At 33.6% G+C, this 20634-nt stretch overlaps 2 protein-coding genes, 1 long non-coding RNA gene, 1 other non-coding gene and 1 pseudogene across 4 annotated transcripts; 2 read left to right on the top strand and 3 right to left on the bottom strand.

Moving 5' to 3' along the window:
* The first annotated feature begins 9262 nt into the window (after positions 1–9262).
* LOC136418982 (uncharacterized) lies at positions 9263–12654 on the top strand. Its single transcript, XR_010753028.1, has 5 exons — positions 9263–9344; positions 9689–9821; positions 11295–11333; positions 11394–11680; positions 11740–12654. It is a non-coding gene; the product is annotated as an uncharacterized lncRNA (long non-coding RNA).
* A 778-nt stretch (positions 12655–13432) lies between these two features.
* On the top strand, positions 13433–13537 carry LOC136418987 (U6 spliceosomal RNA). The gene has a single exon (XR_010753029.1). It is a non-coding gene; the product is annotated as a U6 spliceosomal RNA (small nuclear RNA).
* Positions 13538–15299: 1762 nt separating this feature from the next.
* LOC136418984 (uncharacterized) lies at positions 15300–16439 on the bottom strand. The gene has a single exon (XM_066405183.1). It carries the CDS (start codon positions 16437–16439, stop codon positions 15300–15302), a length of 1140 nt encoding a protein of 379 aa, XP_066261280.1.
* An 82-nt stretch (positions 16440–16521) lies between these two features.
* On the bottom strand, positions 16522–18623 carry LOC136418983 (uncharacterized). The gene is made up of 4 exons (XM_066405182.1): positions 18554–18623; positions 18355–18481; positions 17652–18141; positions 16522–17136 (listed from the first exon to the last, which is right to left on the bottom strand). The coding sequence occupies exons 1-4, from the start codon at positions 18621–18623 to the stop codon at positions 16522–16524; spliced, it is 1302 nt and encodes a 433-aa protein (XP_066261279.1).
* Positions 18624–18991: 368 nt separating this feature from the next.
* LOC136418981 (histone-lysine N-methyltransferase SETMAR-like) lies at positions 18992–20254 on the bottom strand (annotated as a pseudogene).
* Positions 20255–20634: the final 380 nt, after the last annotated feature.

Here is a 20634-nt window from a genome sequence, read left to right as displayed (position 1 = left end):
TAATCAAATAGAAGGGTGATTACAAAACTAATTACTATGCAATGTCCATTGGAAAAACCCCGGACCTTGACTTAATTACTTTATCTGTGGGGCCAAGGTTAAGTTAGTATTATTGGTTGGGCCAAAGGCCAAGTTAGTACAGAACAAATACAATTCTTCATGAGAAATACAAATAAGCTCGAATGTCAGTTAATTTATCCTAATTCATAAGATAGGTACATTACAATAATATTAAAAAATAGAGATAATGTCTATTTAAAGAAACTACTCAAGATGCTTATTAAGCATGGTTTAATAGTTTTATTAAAAAAGTTTCGATGATCGATATTGTACAGGTTCTCCGAAATTTAGCGTCAAATTTTTTAAACTTTAAATTGTTTTATTTTTCTTATTTTAAATTGGGACCCCCGCATATTTTAATCTAGTTCGATGCAGAATTCAAAAACAAACCTTTTTCGAATTACATGTCTATCGCAATTCCTAACATGTCGAAAGTTGTTCGCCGAAAACCATTCCAATAGTAATTAAACTGAATAAAAAACTAAGGTGGCTATAGTAAACGAATTATTTACAGAACTTATTTTGTAATTACAATTATCTTACAACTATTACAAATCTAATGTACTCGTATAGTTCAAAATGTCTTCCGTTTTCTTGAAGATACAAATTAAGACGACTATGGAAGGTCTTGTAACCTTCCGCAATACATAAAAAAGTCGAAGGTGGCTTTGAACAAATATCTTTTCTTTTTTTGTTTTTATCACATTGTCAAACATAATTGAAAATATAATAATAATTTGAAATTTGTTCAAAGCCCTGTATAAAACAGACTTAGACTAAATTTTTAAAAATCCTATTTAAGAGTTAATATTAATAAAAGCAAAATCATGCTTTTTTCGAAGAAATTATTATATTTTGACCTAAGGCTGTGTTCCATTCCTTGCATAATATCTAAAGAATATTTAAAACACCAGTTTCAATTCATGTTCTTGGATCATCATCTCAACTACAATCAGAATTTATGCAACCTCTATTCGTTACATTGTTTCTCATGAATTTGTATTTGTTTATTAGTAGTGGGAACTTATGAGTTAATATACAATGTTGCCGAATATTTGCTTATACTAAAAATCACTTCAAAGTTATCAAGAAAAATACTTGGAGGCAATCTGTGTAAACGTTTGTAAACATAAAACTGCTTGGATTGCATAGCTTTATGTACTTTCTTCATAAATCACGTTTTTCTTATTAGATATAAGGCAAAAATAATGTATTCGGAGTTTTATGATATACATAAGAAATTTTGCTAATGTTATGCTTAATTCCCATTAGCTTTTCTTACTTAGGAATATGATTTCCTGCCCATTTAAACAGGTAGCACGAGTTCAAGTTGACACATAGTGGTCGTGCCAGTAAAAGAAAGACCTGATAATGCCTCCGACAAAGCTCAACGAAGTGGGCAGAGTAAGTCTGGCCGAGGTCTCCACTTCAATGCATAGATTAGTATGTATTTTGCTGTCTTCGCCGCGATAGAAATGTTTTTAGATATTAGAGCAAAACAGCAATATAAGTAAGTGAAAGAAAAACGATTAATCCGTCACTAGAACTTATAGTAGGAAAAATTCTGAAACTGTGCGAAATTTGTCAAACCACTGAACTGACTCCGCCCACTTCAACCGCTACTCTCCGCCCATTTCGTTGGTCTTTGTCAGAGGCATATTAAACTTTATACAGTCCTCCCACTTGCAAAATCCCTGTATTTCCATTTGAACTGGTGATTCTTGTGTAATTATATTATAATAACTTTTATACTTTTGATTCATGTAAATTTGCGTTATATGACCTGACTTTTTTACTGTTATTTATTAGATTTTTTATTGATATATATATAATGTTAACTAAATATTTAATAATTAATTATAACTGTTTATCAGCATAATTTATTACTTGTTAGGCTAAAGATTTTGTGAATATGTTGTGTGATATTATTGGTTTACCAAAAAATACAGTTTTTTATTCAATTATATGGATCCTTGGAAGGTCAAAATTGGTTTATTTAAGTCCCCATATTTTCCTCCGTGTGTGCAAAAGATTCCGATCTGAAGAAAAAAGTAAAACCAAAAACTATTTCGTCAGACTGTTAAAGCTTTCACGTCGAGTCAAACTATAGTTGTAAATATTTTTCGGACATATAAGCAGCAGTTCAATGGAATCACTGTCCAACGTTACAGCTGCGATGGACATTATCAAAGGCGACAAGGTACCGGACGAAGTGACCTTTCACGTTTCTTGCTTGGCTGCATGTTAAAGTTCTATGGTTACCGCTTCAATCAATGTCGAAAATTACGGAAGATAACTTCGGCAGTTACTTCAGCGCCTTTGATAATGCAGATGGTACTGCAGTTGTGGACTTCGCGTCAGGAAGCAATTTCATTAGACCGCTGCCTCTATCTATCTGGATCTATTCTATTTAAAGCAGCTCAATAATTCATAATGTAAGTTTATTGAATCAAAGTTTTGAAATGTTCTTATTGCAATGCTTCAACGTTTCCTTCAGCACGTTTAAAGTGAAGGAAACGTTTTTAGCCATGGCGTTGTACCCCATTACACCAATTCTCCAAACTTTCCCTGTGGTTGGGCCTAAACCACCATTGATTTCCAAATGGTAACTGAAAAAAATCCCTACATTCTAAATATACGTGTTAACGATGAATTCTCAGTTCTCGCTTTTCCATAGCGAAGCCAACCACATTTGGGGGAACTTTGATTGTCGTTACTGAAGACAGTCTTTGACAAAAAACTCCAACCCTATTTTTGCCAGAAAAAAAGGATAATGATGAACACAGTGATAATTATTTTATTAAAAAACGTATTACTATTACAAAAAAAGATTGTTCCCGTTATGTTGTGCTTATTCGGATGATTGCTGGAGCCGGACTGGCTTGTGATGCCGTTTTGCTTAATAATCATTTCACCGAAAAATAATCAAACAACAACCGCTTTAGATCTGCCGAAATAAATAACCGAACTGAGTAGTTTTAACGCAGTAATCAAAAACTTATTTTAAGTATAATAACTTCAAATCTAATTGTCATTAGAGTTGTTTTATTCAACACCTATCTCCGCCACACCGTTATGGAGTTGTTAGGCACATTGCTCACGTCTTTTGATTACATTTTTTAATCCTTCTTCAATTCTGATTACAAACCTTCCCGTAAGCCATAGAGAAAATTCGTACAAGTCGTATGATGGTAGCTGAGAGAAAATTTTAATGAATTCAAAACTAACAGAAATGGGCGATTGAATGGGATGTTTTTTGATATGTACTCACATCCTGGGTAACTCTTTTTCGAAACATTTCCATTGTTGCTCTAGGAACTTTATATCCCAGAAATATACTGGAACCTTCGATTTTCGTTCGAATATAGTTTTCCTAACGACGAAAAAAATGTTAATGTACAGGGTGATTCGTAACGCAACCGACACAGAACAGGTGCGTGTAGAGGACCTCAAAACATGTCGATTTTTTATATGAAGTTTTTTTCTGAGGTCTGCGGTTGCTGAGATATCGGCTTCAGAAGATGAATAAAAAAATTTGAAAAAATTCGGGATCTCAGGAAAGGCTTAACCTAGGATAACTATATTTAGGAAATATTTTTGTTTTATTGACGTCTTTATTTGTTAAAAATTTGAAGTGGCTGAAAGCTCAATAAGGGGTGGTTTAGGGGTTGGTCACCCTTAAAATTATATGAATCTTTTTAACCCTAACCAAATTAACAACTAAGATTTATCAATATGATAGTAAATTTAATTTCATATCTTTTTGGACTCTTGCACATTTTTCGAGAAGTCATTCGTTATTGAGAAAAAAAATGTATTGTGATTTGGTGTCAAAACTAATCAAATCGAGCAGAAGGGTGCATCTGTGTGTAAAAGAAAATGGTAGCCATTTTGAACAATATCTTTAGTGTTTATTTTATTTTAGTAATAATTTATTTCAAATATCGTTAAATTTTGAATAAATTTTATTTAATATTTATTAATAATGAGACCACGTATTAGTTATCGTTTGTAAAATCTTTCTAAATAAGAATATTGACGAACTATGATTAAGTACATAGTTTACTATTATAAAAGTACTGTTTTTGTTCGATTTGATTAGTTTTGACACCAAATCACAAAACATTTTTTTTCTCAATAACGAATGACTTCTCGAAAAATGTGCAAGAGTACAAAAAGATATGAAATTAAATTTACTATCATATTGATAAACCTTAGTTGTTAATTTGATTAGGGTTAAAAAGATTCATATAATTTTAAGGGTGACCAACCCCTAAACCACCCCTTATTGAGCTTTCAGCCACTTCAAATTTTTAACAAATAAAGACGTCAATAAAACAAAAATATTTCCTAAATATGGTTATTCTAGGTTAAGCCTTTCCTGAGATCCTGAATTTTTTCAAATTTTTTTATTCATGTTCTGAAGCCGATATCTCAGCAACCGTAGACCTCAGAAAAAAACTTCATATAAAAAATCGACATGTTTTGAGGTCCTCTACACGCACCTGTTCTGTGTCGGTTGCGTTGCGAATCACTCTGTATTTTTGGGACCTGTAAATTTCATAAGAGAAACAACTTACAAGGATTTTATAGCGTCGGTGCTAAAGCAGTTAATATTTCTGCTCTTTTCTTTTTTGTATTAAAATAATCAATTGCGTATTTATCTACAGTACTAAGTCCTCTTGTATCGGAAACATTTTTTTTTATCCGGTTGCTGGTAAGTTTGATGGGAAGAAGTGGACTCGCTGCATTTACTGGACTTCTCATATCACTTAGTTAATCGGTAGTATCTCTTGTAGAGGGAGCTGCAACGAGTGTATCAGGTGGAAATGACTATTGACTTTCTCCCAGAATATCAAACTTTGTCGGGATGTCTGTATCCGTGGGGCTACTATTTGGTAATCAGCTTCATGAGTTTCGGTTTCATTGGAAATTTGCGATTTATCCAGATCATTTAGATCTTAGTCAGATGGTTGAAAATGTTGAAATTCCAGATTTATCTCCTGAGAGTAGTTTTTTCTGAATGCATTGAGAAATTTCAAGTATTGTGCCAAGTAATACAGTTTTTTTGATCCGGCACTAGATCCACTTTTACCTTAACCACTAAGGCTACGAACGTATGACGAACGTATTCCTTTCCATTTGTCCTTGCAAAAATCACCTATAAATATCGAAAGCAATTTTCAAAAGAACTGATGTCACAATAGTTTTATGAATCAATAGCGATTATTTCTTTTGCCATAGGTTTTTGGCCACTCGTTCATCATTTTGATTCAGGTCGTACGTTTTTATGAGGGGTGAAATAATAATAGGCCAAATTATTGACGAAGGCTGTTACATTATAAGGCAAGTCTTCCACTGACTGGTTGAAAAGTTCTGAAAAGTGAATTGGTGCAATAGATGGTAAATACATCCGCATTAAGAAAACTACAAAATCCGGATCTGATCCTGGATACTTCAACTATAAAGAATATTTTTCGATAAATCTTATGGCATGTGCAGATTCAGATGATTTGTTCGCAAGTATTGATGTTGGAAATTATAGTAGAAACAATGATTCCGTCGTATTCAGACATTCAGGCCTTGGACAATTACTATTGACCAATGTTTCTTCGTGATTCGTGGTACCAAGATGTTGATTAGACGTGGCCTAATTCTTGATACGTTTAGTTAGCAATGGACTGAATGCTTGCGAAGGACCACCCTGAGTTCGCAGTCTCAGAGACACCGTGTTCGTGCAAATGAAGAAAACAAAAAGCCTTTTTAACGGTAACTAAGGTTTATTGTTCACCAACAATTTCGAGTAATTTAGCAAAGGAGTAACAACTTTTCGTGACAAGTAAACTAGTATACTAATTAATCGTGTATAGGAACCGTGAGTAAAGTAATCGCGTACGAGTAATGTGCAAAGTACGGAGTTAAGAGTCGACGAAGACGCACAAGAAGAGGCGGATTTTTCTTCTTGCAAAATCTTAAATACTAAAGTTAATGGTAAGCGTACATAGGCGTACCAGAAACCAGGAGGTCATCATCGGCACTTCTTCCTTGTAACCTGCCTAACTTTAACAATATAATTGGGTTTTATTTGAGGGCGGTTAAGACAAGAATCGAGAACGTGTCTAAATTTTAGTACGCACAAAAGGTCGGCGAGAAGTTTTGTTACATAATTAGTCTAAGTTCAAACGAAATGCGTACCAACATCTGGTCATACGGGCAAAGTGGCAAGAAAAACGAGTAATGTTCATAGGCGTAGCACACGGGTTCCTTACAACTAGTCCCAGATTTAATACTAAACTTATGAAGAATACAACTTATCGAACTATTAGATTAAATCAATTATCGGATATTCTATCCTCTACACAAGCCCTAACACATACGCAACAACAATATTTTCATATTCAACATTAGTAAACGACATTGCTTGGAATTTGAGTGAAAAAAATATGTTGCAAAATAAAAATTATAATTTATTTTGACAAAAGTCATAAAAGCGCAATTCATACAATCCAAATCATGACGTCAGCAAAGCAACTAAATCTACTTAAAAAAATCCACGTTTTCTATATTGTTTTTCCATAAAACAGTTTATTGTAAAAATATTGTATCTCAAATTATAAAGGACTAAATAAAGAAGTTTTTTCGCTAGTTTACTTTGCAGTTATGGGGGAAAAGTTTTCCTAAATTTGCAATCAAAGTCGAAAGTCGTTTAGCACTATTAGCGGTTTTAAAAGTTTGAACTGCTGTAGAATTTTTATTTCTATAAGTATTTTCAAAACTGTTGGTGCTAATTTTGCGTTAGGGTCTTGACAAACGAATACAAATAATTTTATTTCAAAGATTGGGAGAAAACTATCAAAAAATCTACGTTTGTACGGCTATGCCTGGTCTCACCAAAATATCACTGAATTGTGAATAACTCGAAAAATACAAATTTTCGGATAATGAATTATTAATCAAAAAAGTTACAAATAGACTCTATTATCACCCCTTAAAATTAAGTCCCACATCAACCAAACATCCTGTATTATATTCACTCATTCAGAGGTAGAAGTGTGTTCTCACATTATTTAGAAGTGTAATTTACCAACATACTAAGCCCAAGTACATAATCGGTTTTTAGCCTTAGAGGGGGCATGGCCCCATTTCTGTATCTATTATTCTCGAAAACATATGGCTCCATGTGACAAAACTTGGGCATCTCTCCTTGTAAGAACTCTCTATTTACCACCTTGTGAGAAAGTGTGGCTCAAATTGGTAGGACTGTAACATGCCTATGGGAAATTAATTTCGCCGGTCAATCAAATGTGGCCCTTTAAAGAGATGGTCAATGAAGTAACCAATAATAGCCTCTAGTTGTAGTACCCCCATGGATGTTATCCCTCAGTTTATGTATTTAAAATCTTCAGAATATTCTTGAATTCTCTTAGTCAAATTGTCGGATTGACGAGAGCTCTTCATTTGTTTAAGTCCGTTTGAGGGCAGTGAATATTTAACAGTGAAACAAATTATTTCGTAAGTCGTTCCACAGTTTAAGGTTCTATGGAAATAGTTGCTTGAATCAGGAAAAACGTTCTTCCAATAAAAGTTGTAAATTGCGGACAATTTGGTGAAGGAAAATTATTCACTATAGGATCTCGTCACGTTACTGATGGCGATTGTTGAAAAAAAAAATTAATTTATTAGATTACCTATATTATTCAGGCCTCCAAGTTGTTAAGTCTTTAAAACATCTAGAGAAAATATTAAAATTAATGGCGATTTTATATTTAACATAAGTATACATACAACAGTGACTCCCTAAAATATTCAGACACTTACCATCTTCTTTTGTGCATAGTAATAATGAAAATAAACAATTAGGAAACAGGACTTTGGTATAGGTTTGGTATTAGTTTTTGCTCACTAACGATGTAAAAATATATTTAATATTAACTAATAATATCAAAAAAAGTAAAAAGAAGAACACATTAGGCTCTTCTAGACAATGCCCAAGATAATTTTTGAACGTGGTCGAAGATTGACATCTCAACTCGAACCTTTTCAAAAATGTTATGTTCCAAAAACGCTCCCTTACGAAAATACAGGGTTGCGAAGTTTTAGAAAAAAAATGGAAATTAATGAATATTTCGAAAACCGCTTGAGATATTTTAATCAAATTTGGTAAGTAAAGACAGTTTATAAAGAGGCATTAATTGCAATAAAAATATGTGTTTTTTTCCGAAACTTTACAAGCTTGTATTCTCGTAACGGAGCATTTTTGGAACATAGTTTATATAACAAATTATCATTATTTTTTGTCAGATAGAATCCTACCTCAAAATATCCGCACATCGTTAAGGAACACTCCGTATACGAGCAGTAAAAGCATAAGACCCACTGTGCGCTTCTCTGTTTTAAGGTAAAATGGAAGCAGAGTAGAATATTGCATTTGTTTCGAAGATGTTTTTCAGGAATTAGTATCGATTTTTTAACAGGAATTTCTTTTGGAAATAGGAAAGATATTTATGTACTTAGTATAAATAAGTTATATGATTTAATGAAATAAAGGAAGTATCCTTACAATGGAAGAGTGTAACTTCTCATTAGTCTATGTGCCAAAAAAACTTTAACAGAAAAATTAGGTTCAATTGCTGGATGTCAAAAACGATAGATTTTAATGCAAAAAATAAACAAAATTAATAAAATTGGCATTTAGACTAAATAGAAGTTACACTCTTCAATTGTACAGATGTTTTCGTTATTTCATTAAATCATATAACATATTTATACTAAGTAAATACATTTTCTATTTCAAAAAGAAATTCCTGTTAAAAATTCAATATTAATTCACAAAAAACATCTTCAAAATAAACGCAATCTTCTCTCTACTTCAATTATTGATTTTCTGTTGCGTCACGTGGTACCATCTGTAAACCAGGGTTGTATTTTCTCGGAAGTGTTTACAAGTTTCTATTTAGCCATTGTAGATTTCTTTCTTGTATAGATTACAGATTTCTTCTTTTTAGAGACTCCAGATTTCTTTCTCAAACAGGTTTACCGATTTCTCCTAAGTTTTTGTAGATTTCTTTCTTGTGTACTTGTGGCGCCATTTTGCAGAAACGGGCTTGCTGTGCATTACGACAATAGTGACATACATCAAGATTTTTTAATTTATTTGTTTTTATTGTTTGGGTATAAAAGTTAAAATTTTAAGTTTTACATAAAAAAATATTATGTCTTTAAAAAATCGAAAAGTAAGAAGGAAGGGATGTCAGACCACTGATAGAAGATCTAGGGACTAGGAGGTATGATAGAAAAGAAACCGGTTGCCAAAAATTTTCCCAATAATTTTCCACATCCAATACTCATTCTAATACAGATAGAGGATACAAACAATTTGTAACAAATGTCTGTTTCTTCTAATGCAAAGAAAACTTATCTTTTGTATCTTTGATCGCAAAGCACAGTTTTTATAAACTACTACATCAAATCAGTTGTCGAAGCTCAATTAACTCAAGACCAGCAATTTGAACTTGTGGGGTTTGAGTTTTAACATTGATCGGTGAGATCTCACAATCCTTGTGTATTATCAAAGATAGCGAATATTCTCGGTGGAGAGATAGGTAGTATAGTTGCCCATCTTTTTAAGATGAGAACCACAGCAGAACGAAGGAAAGTCGTAGTTTCAAGGTGGAAAGAAGAGAAAAGGATTTTATCACATATCTTATTGGAAAGTCCAGGTTGCCCATCAATGAAAGGACTCCTCAGGGTTATACAGAAGGGTATGTAATTTTTTTTATTATTTGGTAGGAAATAGTTTGTACCATGCTAGATTCCAAGTCAAGGGATCATTCACTTATGGATTATGGATAACTGGTGCATTTGAGAAAAATATATGAAGGGGAAAGAATAATTTATTTAAAATTAATGGAATTGCCATTACAAAATGGTTCACGTTAGGAGAAACAATTGCCCTAGCATACAGAAAATAAACATTTAACATTTAGTACGTCGTGTTTGGTTACCTACGGGACTTTTATTAGAAGTTTATTTGATAAATGGGCTTCTTAGGTAATAGTGTAGTGCAGGGTTGAAGTCTGTCCGATAAGTGGTTGTAAGTTCTGAAACACCCCATATTATAATAACTTCTATTATTGTGGCAATAACACTTATGAAAGGGAATTAAGGTTTTATAATACGAATTATTAAACATTCTAAATTTGTTCCTGTAATTTCCAATTTGCAAGGTACCAAATATTTGTAACGAAGGGCTGGTAAATGTAATCTCGAAGGAACTTAAATGGATAATTTAATAATTATACCTACAGTCGTTTCGAAGTTTACCTTTGAAGAGCCATTCCACAAATATGGAAATAGTTGCTGGAATGAGTAAAGTTTCTAAGAACTTCCAACAAAAGTAGTAAATTCCGCACAATTTGGCGAAGGAAAATTATTCACCATAGGATGGGGAAACGTTTACATATCTAAGTGCATTGTAGTATGTCGGTGTGAAATAATTACACGAAGGAAAATTACAACACTTTTATTACTTCTCTAAAATACAAAACCCCGGAATTTATGGGGGATAGAGTTTGTTCATCGTTTCGTGAGAGAGGAAGAAATCGTAATCATTATTGGAAGGGTGGTTGCTTAGTGGAATCCTTCGAAGAGTCTTCCACTACCTAACTTAAGAGGAAAAGACCATGTGCCAATATAGGTCAACACGAGCCTGTTCAATTGCAATATATGGGCTGTTCGAAACAAAAGGCACTTAGAACAAAACAGATCTCTGACGGTTGACCCATTTGAAACACATAATTTTGGACAGTTCAAAGCCAACCAGACATTTTAACTCATGTTGAAATATAGTCATTAGATTCCTACGAAATGGTACAGGATGATTTATGAGTGCAAGTCCATAAGTATGTGTAGCCTATTGTATTTTACATTAACTGAGCTCATCGTTTTTTTAAACCTGATTGAGGTGTATTATTTAACAGTGAAATAAATTACTTTGTAAGTTGTTTCTGAGTTTGCAGTTCCAAGATCCATTACAATATGTTATAATAAAAATTATTTCGCACATCTAAATTTTCTAGGCGGGTCATTCAAAAAGAGAAGAGATACATTTTTAGAATATAAAAACCGATAGATACAAAATCATTTTTAGGTGTAAAATCTATGAATTCTATAATTATTGAAGCTTATTGGTTTGACTGATATGCAACCAATATTACACCCAATGTTTTTTGCAGATTAGCAATTCAGTCACCGAAGATACTTCTGCGATAATGGTAAATCATTTAATCCTTCATGAATTGTAACTATATACAAATAATGTCATGTATTTTCAGGAAGGTGCTTCAGAAAGTATAAGTATGGATCCAATACTAGTTGACGACTTTCACTTAACCCTTGCAAATTTAAAATATCCAAATCAACTGCTAAAAAAGGCTGGAAGATCTTTAAATTCAAACACGCGTCACAACTCATCAGCCTTAAAAAAGAATTGGAACTCCAAAAAAAGACTCAGAATTGACTCAGAAAACACTTAGAAAATCAACTCAACATCCTTCAAAAAGACTATCAGTTGTTGAAAGAGCAATATGAGGCCAAAATGCAAACTTTGGAAACCGACCCTGTAAGTTAATGCGATTTTGATTGTTTTGAATTAATTTAATTATCATTGTTATTTTTTAGAAAGCCACAAATTGGAAAATATTTCAAAGGAATAAGCACGTAAAACTAAAAAGTTTTCTTGTCGCAAATAAAGTTAAACATTTTGACTCTAGAATCCGCCGAAGAGAAAAATGATACAGGCATTTTGGGGAGTAACACCAGAACAAACTTCAAGTATGAGGCTTTAGTATCAAAAGTTTTTAAGAAGAGGCCCCAAGACTGTACACTAGGGTGTGCCGGTCTACACATCCCAGTTTTCCCATTGGGGAAAGTACTTCTATCCCGGACTACTTCTACAGCCGGAAAATGGCGGGTATTGGGCTTTCTTTGGGAGAGTTATCCGTTGCCAATAGATAGTTTAAAAATTGAAAAACATAAAAGTGAATTAATTAGTGCCTCCGAACTAAAGGTTGCCCCCATTTCCGATTAAGGTGTTGCACGCACATTGAAAAATCAATGTTTTATTTTGGGGTTATTCGCCAAGGATCGCTTTTCAAATTTATGGCTTATTTGCTTTGAATTTCATTCTTTAATCCATTTGGGACCAATTTTTTTTTTACAACTTTTGAACATTTTTAGATAGTTTGTGGTGTTATTATTTAAGATAAAATATTATTTTTGTTAAAAAAAGCTCTAAACATCTAATTACAATAATTGTTTAATGGAGGGTATATACTATGCATTTAATAGTGGAGCCAGTATTATTTTTCGTGCCAGTAAATTTAGATTGCGTAACTGGCGCGCAAGTTAAAACTTTGCATGCATGGACCGAAAAGTCTGCAGGCTTCTGAAATTCACTTACCCCAGTGATGACTCACATCGATACGAAAATATTCCGTATTTTGCACGTGTAAACAATCACTTGCTGGCGTGTTTGCTAGTTAAGCCGTGTTTACATGATGCAAGCTTCTGTTTGCGCAAGTTCTTGATTGCAAGTCCCTGTAATTTGTCAACAAAATTGTTACTGTTTACACTACACAACCATTTATGCAAGATTTTTATTAGAACTGTGGCAGTTGTATGATGTAGTGTTCATTATGGAAACATCTGAAATTGTTAATTTTGGTGTGAATATTTTATGCCACAGGATAAATGAAGAATTACGCGCGTTGTTACAAAAAAAACCGAAAAAGGAGGGTTTGGGTAAAACCGTGGATAAATCGAATGCAAAATTTAGGAGCATGAAATATTTTGCTTAAGGGATTATCATGCGAAGGCCCCTCAGCTTACAGAAATCACCTGAGAATGTCAAAAGATATGTTTGAAAGTCTGTTAGAATTGGTGACACCACAAATTTGACAAAATGCTTTGCCAAATTTGCAAGCTTTGCCTGTTACAGTAAAACTAGAAATTACTGTAAGATACCTTGCTACAGGAGATAATTTTTCTTCGCTTATGTATTTACTATATAGAATTCCTAAAAGCACCATAAACCAGTTTATCTCATTTGTGTGTACAGCTATCTATTAAGCACTGAAACCGTTTATTATGGTAAGGGGTCTGGTACGTTTATTCGGCTCACAGGTTTTTAATTTTACAGTGTTTTAATGCATTCTATTTCAAAGTAGACCTTCTATGGAATATATTAAAATGAGGATGAATTGAAATTTGTTAAAAAAATTTCCTAGATAAATTACTTCCCAAATAGCATTTCTACACTAATCTCAATAATTTTATGCAATACTAAAGTAATTAAAAAATACGTGATTTACTCGTATTCGCTTCGGCGGTACATATTTATATAAAATTGGAACAATACAGAAAAAGATTAACACGACCCCTGCGCAAGGATGAAACGTTTTGTTTATCTAACCTTGTTGAAAATCTGACTCAAGCAGAAATGAAACTTCCATATGCCAGTAAGAATTTAATTAAAAATTCTTTAGTAAGTATTCACTTATGTTACGTGTTGTCGGAAAAACGAATCGAGTCCTATAGAACAACATAGGCCAAAAGCTTTTGACCTGCTAGAAGGTTCTTAAGGTGAATGCTATAAATATCGATTACAGTATAGATGAAGGGTCTTTTCTAAATGGTACGCCAGTTCATGTAATACATCTAGTTTTTTTCTAGTGTACCACCCAATTTTAAAATAATTGAAACCCCTCAGAATGTAATTTATTTTTTCGTAATTGTTAATGTTGTAAATAAAATAACGGTGAAACTAGTTGATCAAGAGGGTGATTAGTTTAAATTTCGAGAAGAATCCGTCACGTTAAGACTTCATCTTAAACGCTTGGATTCACGATGGTAATTCTATATAATAGAATACCAAACCAAGATTTTGTCAGAAGGTTTAATACCTCGCAGCAAAACCCTGATAGTACGAAAAGATACATAAGAGGGTTAACATCTTTGAATAAACAGTTTCTTGTTTCCCTAGGATTTACATTAAAAAGTGGAACATATAAACGTCCAAGAAAATGTTCTTATTGATGACTCAATTTTGAGCTGGGAAGTGCTCTCTTTTGATCCATTCAATCCTACTAAATTGGGACCGAACGATGAAATTAGAATATCCTTGCAGCAAACCGGAAAATATCCCTTGCCCTGCAAAAGTTAACTTTGCCTTAAACTAAACGTTACGAAAGAGGAAAGTACGCCACTTGCAAACATATTCTTGATAAATAATGCCGCTACGTTTTTATTCAAAGAGTTGAAATATGTTCTAAATTGAGTGACTATTGACTCAGTGCGAGATATTGGCATAACATCAACCCTTAAGAGTTATTTATCATATAATTTAAATGAAAGCGCTAAGCTTCAAAATGCGTGTTGGTATCCAGTGGAAAAAGAAGGAAAAAGCATTATGATGGACTTGAACGGAAATGTTTCTTTATGTATTCCTCTCAAGGTGTACTTTGATTTCTTTGATTTTCTATCTCATAAGTTTGAAGTCGTAGCCTGACCGGATTCTGGGAATCGTCCGAATTGGCAAAAATTGATTCAGTTACAGTTTTTTGTTCAAAATTTCTTTCATCTGGAGGATTGGGCGCTATGTAAAAGTGAAATTACTGATTTAGACAAAAAAAAAAGCGTTTTTCTAAGAAATTTGAAGTCGTAGAGTGACCGGATTGTGGGAATCGTCCGAATTAGCAAAAATTGATTCAGTTACAGTTTTTTGTTCAAATTTTCCTTCATCTGGAGGATTGGGAGTACTTACCAAGCGAGTTAACAGATGTAGACAAAAAAAATGCGTTTTTCTAAGAAGTTTGAAGTCGTAGAGTGACCGGATTGTGGGAATCGTTCGAATTGGCAAAAATTGATTCAGTTATAATTTCTTGTTCAAAATTTCCTTCATCTGGAGTATCGGGAGTACTTACCAAGCGAGTTAACAGATGTAGACAAAAAAAATTCGTTTTTCTAAGAAGTTTGAATTCGTAACCTGTCCGGGAATTAATATAGTTTAGATTGGGCATTTCTATTTCCTTATAAGATACTTGATATTTATAATTAGGGGTAACATTCTGTAAGGGTACATCTTGGAAATCAGTTTTCGTGTTTCCGTAATCTCTTAAAATGATATCTCTTAGCATAAAATTACATTTGGGTTCTAATTCTATTAAGTAAGTTTCGTTTAATCAGACATTACCTTGTGATTCCTTACAAATCTCTACTCCTATGATTTTTTGAGTTGTTATTACAATCCATTTACTTTCGTCTACATTTTGGATTTGTAAATTTTTTATATCTAAATACACTGGGTTACAATTCGTAATATTATTTTCATATCTTAGCAATTCAACTTCGCATGGTACATAATCATTAAAGTTTTCGGGGCGTACATGAGAACATAAATATTCATTGAAAGATACGTATTGGCAAGGCTGATTGACGTATCCAAATGTTTTGTCTTTTATTATGAGATACTCAAAACTTGGTACAATTATTTTATAGGAATTGTTATATTTGACAGGTAACGAAAATAATCGATATAAATTATAAGCTTGGGTTTCCACTAAAGGGATTTCGATTATGAAGACTATCACATTATTTTTTACGTAACTCTTTATTTTTAGAGTGTTTTCGATATTCAATAAATTGTCGGTGTCTGGTTCGAATGGTAATTTTCCTTGTTGCACCTGATTTTGAATGAGTTTTAATTTGTTTAAAAGCATGCCTGAATTAATTATCTTGTTATGAAAAGTATTTAATTTGGCGAACGTGATTGCCTCTTCTATGTCTGAAAGTATATCGTAGATGTTCTGATAAAATGTTGTAATCTGTGTGATGATCTTATGAATCCTAAAGAACTCAAAAAGGTTTGCTTGTTTAATATTGACTTCATTTACGACTTCTATAATTTCTTTAATTTTTGAATCCAAAACAATTTGATCGTGTGATACATTTTTTATCGTTTCTTGAAAATTATTTATTGCGTTAGTCAAGAGCGTTGTTTGTTTATCGAGGACTAATTTTAAGTTGTTCTGGTTTTCTTTGAGTATGTTAATGTTTTGGTCAATGCGTTTTGCGTCTTCTTGGTCTAAGTTTCCTGTCACGGTTTTGATTATAGTGCCCAATGCGTTTAGTAAGGCTCGCTTAGTACGCATTTTTGTTGGGAAAATTTGGTTTATCTGTTCATTAATTTTTTGTTTCAAGTTATTTGTTATCACAAAAGAGTTATAAAATTCGGATTTGTAGTCTGTAAAATTATTTATGGTCTCATGAAGTAAATCATATTTAATGTTAATATCCGAAAATTCCTGCAACAATTTAGTCATATCATACGTTTGAATAAAATTCCAGTGGTTGATTGTTTTCTGGGCATTGCCTAATTTGTAAGGTAGTATGCCAGGTTGTCATTTAAGTCATGGTATCGGGATTTTTCGTGTATGAAGGGTCATCTGTAATAAGGGGTTTCTTCAATTCTTTAACATGAACAATTTCGATTTTGAATGGACTTTTGACACTTTTGATTTTTACTTTGTTATGATTCAATTTCTCGATAATTACATATGGATCGCTAAATCTAGGGTGGTTTTTATTTCTGAGATTTAAGTTTTTGTAAACTTTTTGGTTTAATTTAAAGTCGAATGCTTCGTTGCCTTTAACATTTCTTCTTGCTAAGATTTTTTCTTTGTTTTGATCGGTTTTTTCTCCAATCGTTTCGTACATGGCGTCGACTTTATTCTTATGCGACGAAACGTAATCAGAATGAAACGTTGTTGCGATTAAATCAAGAGGATCTCGGGAATTAGTATGACCTAAGACAATTTCGTGGGGTGTAAATTTCGTAACGCTGTGAACCGTGCTATTATACGCGATTATGGCGTATGAGATTAACTCATTAATTGGTTTTACGTTATCTTTTTGTTTCAAAATCCTAAGGTGTTCGATCAAAGTGGAATGGAAACGTTCAACAGGCGAATTTGATTCGTAATGTTTAGGGGTACTGAAATGTATGTTTATCTTTTGGGCCTTTAATAATTCCTTTAATAGTTCATTATTGAATTCTTTGCCATTGTCGCACGTGATTTCCTCGGAACATCCAAAAAATGAGAAAAAATTTATGAGTTTATCGCAAACTGATTTTGCATTTCTGTCATAAGGGTATGCTTGACCGAATTTAGAGAATTTATCAAATATCGTCAGGAAATTTTGGGCTTCGAATATGAAAGTGTCCATGTGTATCATTTGAAATGGTTTGCTGGGTGTTTCTGTTTTAGCGAGTGGAATATATGATTTAAGTCGGCTGTATTTGGCAGTTTGGCAAATAACACAATCGTTAATGTATCGTGTTACGTCCCCTTTTATATTGGGCCAATAGTAAAGTCTCTTAAGTTTCGCTCGCGAGTTTCTTCTATTCCTCGGTGATTTTGTTTGCTCTCATGTTGGTGCTTAATGAGCATAGTTTTTTCTTCAATTTCGGAAATATTGTTAAGTAATTTGGTACATATTCTAATTTTTAAGTTTTGGAAATTTTTCAAACATACCTCTGTGAATGAAGGTATTAAATCTTTGTCGATAAAATAGACATAACAAGGTTTCTCGTTAGTCATGTATTCTTGGATAAACTGCTTTATAATTTCCAAGTTATTGGGTAGCTCTACGTGACTTATCGTGGTTTTATCGAAACGTTCTTTGTTACATTTAATCTGCAGGTGTAGAGATTTCTTTATCAGGAATTGTAGTATTTTTTTGTTTATCATTTCGTCACGAATGCTTAGTCCAGGGTTCTCGCGATCGGCTTGTTGACTATGTGCGGTTTCATCAGAATTGCACGTGTTGGGAAGATTTACAGGATGAAGTCGGATATCAGATATAACGTTTATTTTTCGTTGACTAGGGCCCGGTTCATTCGTATCGTCGTCGTTACCTTGAGCTGAAATTTCTGTTTGGTTTTCTAAGTATTCCTTAATATTCGCATCGGTATCGCCGGGATTATTGACCACTGATTCGTTGTCGTATAGGTTTAATTTTATTCTAGATCATGCATCTGCGTTCGTATTCTGGCGTCCCTTTTTGTAAATTATTTGGTAATCAAATTCTTCTAATCGTAACCGCCATCTTATTAATTTGGAGTTTGGTTCTTTTAGATTAAAGAGCTATACAAGGGGTCTATGATCAGTGTATATGTAAAATTTGCGTCCGAATAAATAAGGTCTTAAATATATGCATGCCCAAACCATCGCTAACAGTTCTTTTTCTATTGTTGAATATTTAGTTTCCGTGTCGTTTAGGGTTCTCGAGGCGTAGGCTATAGGTTTATCGATAGGTATGGGTTCTTGCGACAACACTGCGCCGATTGCAAAATTACTCGCGCCTGTTGTTAATAGGAATGGTTTAGTGAAGTCTGAGTATTGCAGAATGGAGAAGTTTATCAGTAATTGCTTACAATGGTCAAAAGCATTTATGAATTCGGGTGTGTGTATAATTTTTGCATCCCTTTTTAAGCACTTGGTCATCGGTTTCGTTATCTTCGCAAAATCTTTAATGAACCGTCTATAGTAACCAACTAAACCCAGAAAAGATTTTATTTCTTTTGTTGTCCGGGGAATAGGGAAATTCTTAACTGCATTAATTTTGTCGGGGTTAGGTTTTATTATTTCTTCACTTACGATGTGTCCTAAGTATTGGACTTCTTTCCTTAGGAACTCTGATTTGTTTAGTTGTATTTTTAATTTAGAATCCCGTAATCGAGTAAAAACTTGCTTTAATTTTTCTATATGTTCTTGTAAGCTAGTGCTGAAGATAATGATATCATCAAGATACACAAAGCATGTTTCGTTTTGTAAGCCACGTAATATTAGGTCGTGTAGTATGAAATGAGTAAAATTGAATTGAAACTTTAGTCATTTTTTTTTCATATGAAATGTTTTTATTGTCAATCGAAATATGCACCACCATTATCAATACACTTCTGCCATTTAACGGGAAGTTCATTGATTCCCCTGCTGTAAAAGCCTGCAGGCCGGGAGTCGATAAACTCTTGGAAGGCAGCTTTGACAGCCTCGTCGGAGTTTAATGTTTTCCCTACCAAGAAGTTATCCAAATTTTGAAAGAAGTGGTAATCAGTGGGTGCTAAGTCGGATGAATACGGTGGATGACGAAGAGTTTCCAATTCCAACTCCTGTAGCTTGGCCAAGGTGACTTGTGCGGTGTGTGGCCGAGCGTTGTCGTGCAACAATAGCGGTGCGCTTCGATTGACTAATCTTGGCTGCTTAACCGTCAGTTGCCTCATCATTTCGGTCAGTTGTCGGCAGTAGACATCAGCCGTAATCGATTCACCAGGTTTCATGAAGCTGTGATGGATGACACCTGCGTTGGACCACCAAACGGACACCATAAGCTTCTTTTGATGAAGATTTTTTTTCGCACAATGTTTTGGTGGTTCATCTTGATCCAACCACTGCGATGAACGTCTGGTATTGTCATATAGGATCCATTTCTTATCACAAGTAACAATCCGATTCAAAAATGGATCGTTATTATACCGGCACAACAAAGAACAACAAAGAACAAGCTTCGAGACGTCGTTCTTTCTGTATGTCGCTCAACTCATGCGGTACCCACTTGTCCAGCTTTTTCACCTTACCAATTTCAGCCAAATGAGTCAATATTGTTTTTTTGGTTACACTGAATATTAACGATAATTCGCTTGCACTTTGACGTGGATTCGCTTCCACCACGGCTTTCAGATAATCGTTATCCACTTGAGTTTCAGGTCGTCCACGTGGTTCATTTGTTAGGTCAAAATTGCCAGAACGAAATTTCATGAACCAACGAGATACTGTTTGCTGTGAAGTGACTTCAGTACCAAACACATCATTAATATTGCGAGCCGTCTGAGCTGTTGTGGTTCCACGGTGGAACTCATATTTCATTAACACACGAATTTCACTATTTTGCATGGCTGCACAAAAATTTTTATAAAAATAAAAGTTTTCAATAATTTTTAACACTTTAAACTCTGATCGAAAGAGGAAGAATGTGCCTTTTTCACATAAAAAAGTCAAGTCCAAATATAGATTTAGAGTGAAGTTATTTGCAGTTGAATGTGGCATTTCGAGAATCTACTCATTTCATACTACACGACCTAATATATTGTTCATTACACATTGAAATATAGCCGGGGCGTTTTTTAGTCCAAACGGCATTCTCAAAAATTCGTAGTGACCTGTATCTGTACTGAAAGCTGTCTTAGCAATATAATTCTCATTCATTTGACTTTAGTGAAACCCATTAGCGAGGTCAAGGGTTGTAAAATAGTGTGCTTTACCCAATTTATCTAAAATTTCATTAATGTTTGGCAAGGGAAATTTATCGTCCATTGTTTGTTCGTTTAGCTTCCTATAATCGATGACCATACGCTATTTTTGTTTATTTGATTTATCTAATTTCTTTGGAACTATCCAGATGGGAGAAGACCAGGGGGAATTTGAATCTCTTATAATGTTTTGTTGTAATAATTTTGAT

This window comes from Euwallacea similis, unplaced genomic scaffold, assembly GCF_039881205.1.
Source record: "Euwallacea similis isolate ESF13 unplaced genomic scaffold, ESF131.1 scaffold_54, whole genome shotgun sequence".
Classification (NCBI taxonomy): domain Eukaryota; kingdom Metazoa; phylum Arthropoda; class Insecta; order Coleoptera; family Curculionidae; genus Euwallacea; species Euwallacea similis.
Note: the sequence above shows the minus strand (reverse complement) of the source record. Positions and strands in the feature narration are given on the sequence as shown.

Excerpts from the sequence above, each read along its gene's own strand:
- LOC136418984 (XM_066405183.1), bottom strand. The coding sequence starts at position 16,439 with ATGACTAAATTGTTGCAGGAATTTTCGGATATTAACATTAAATATGAT.
- LOC136418983 (XM_066405182.1), bottom strand. The coding sequence starts at position 18,623 with ATGACCAAGTGCTTAAAAAGGGATGCAAAAATTATACACACACCCGAA. Across the intron at positions 18,482-18,553 it reads CATAAATGCTTTTGACCATT|GCGCGAGTAATTTTGCAATC; the intron begins GTAAGCAATTAC and ends TATTAACAACAG. Across the intron at positions 17,137-17,651 it reads TAATACCTTCATTCACAGAG|GCCCAAAAGATAAACATACA; the intron begins GTATGTTTGAAA and ends GAATTATTAAAG.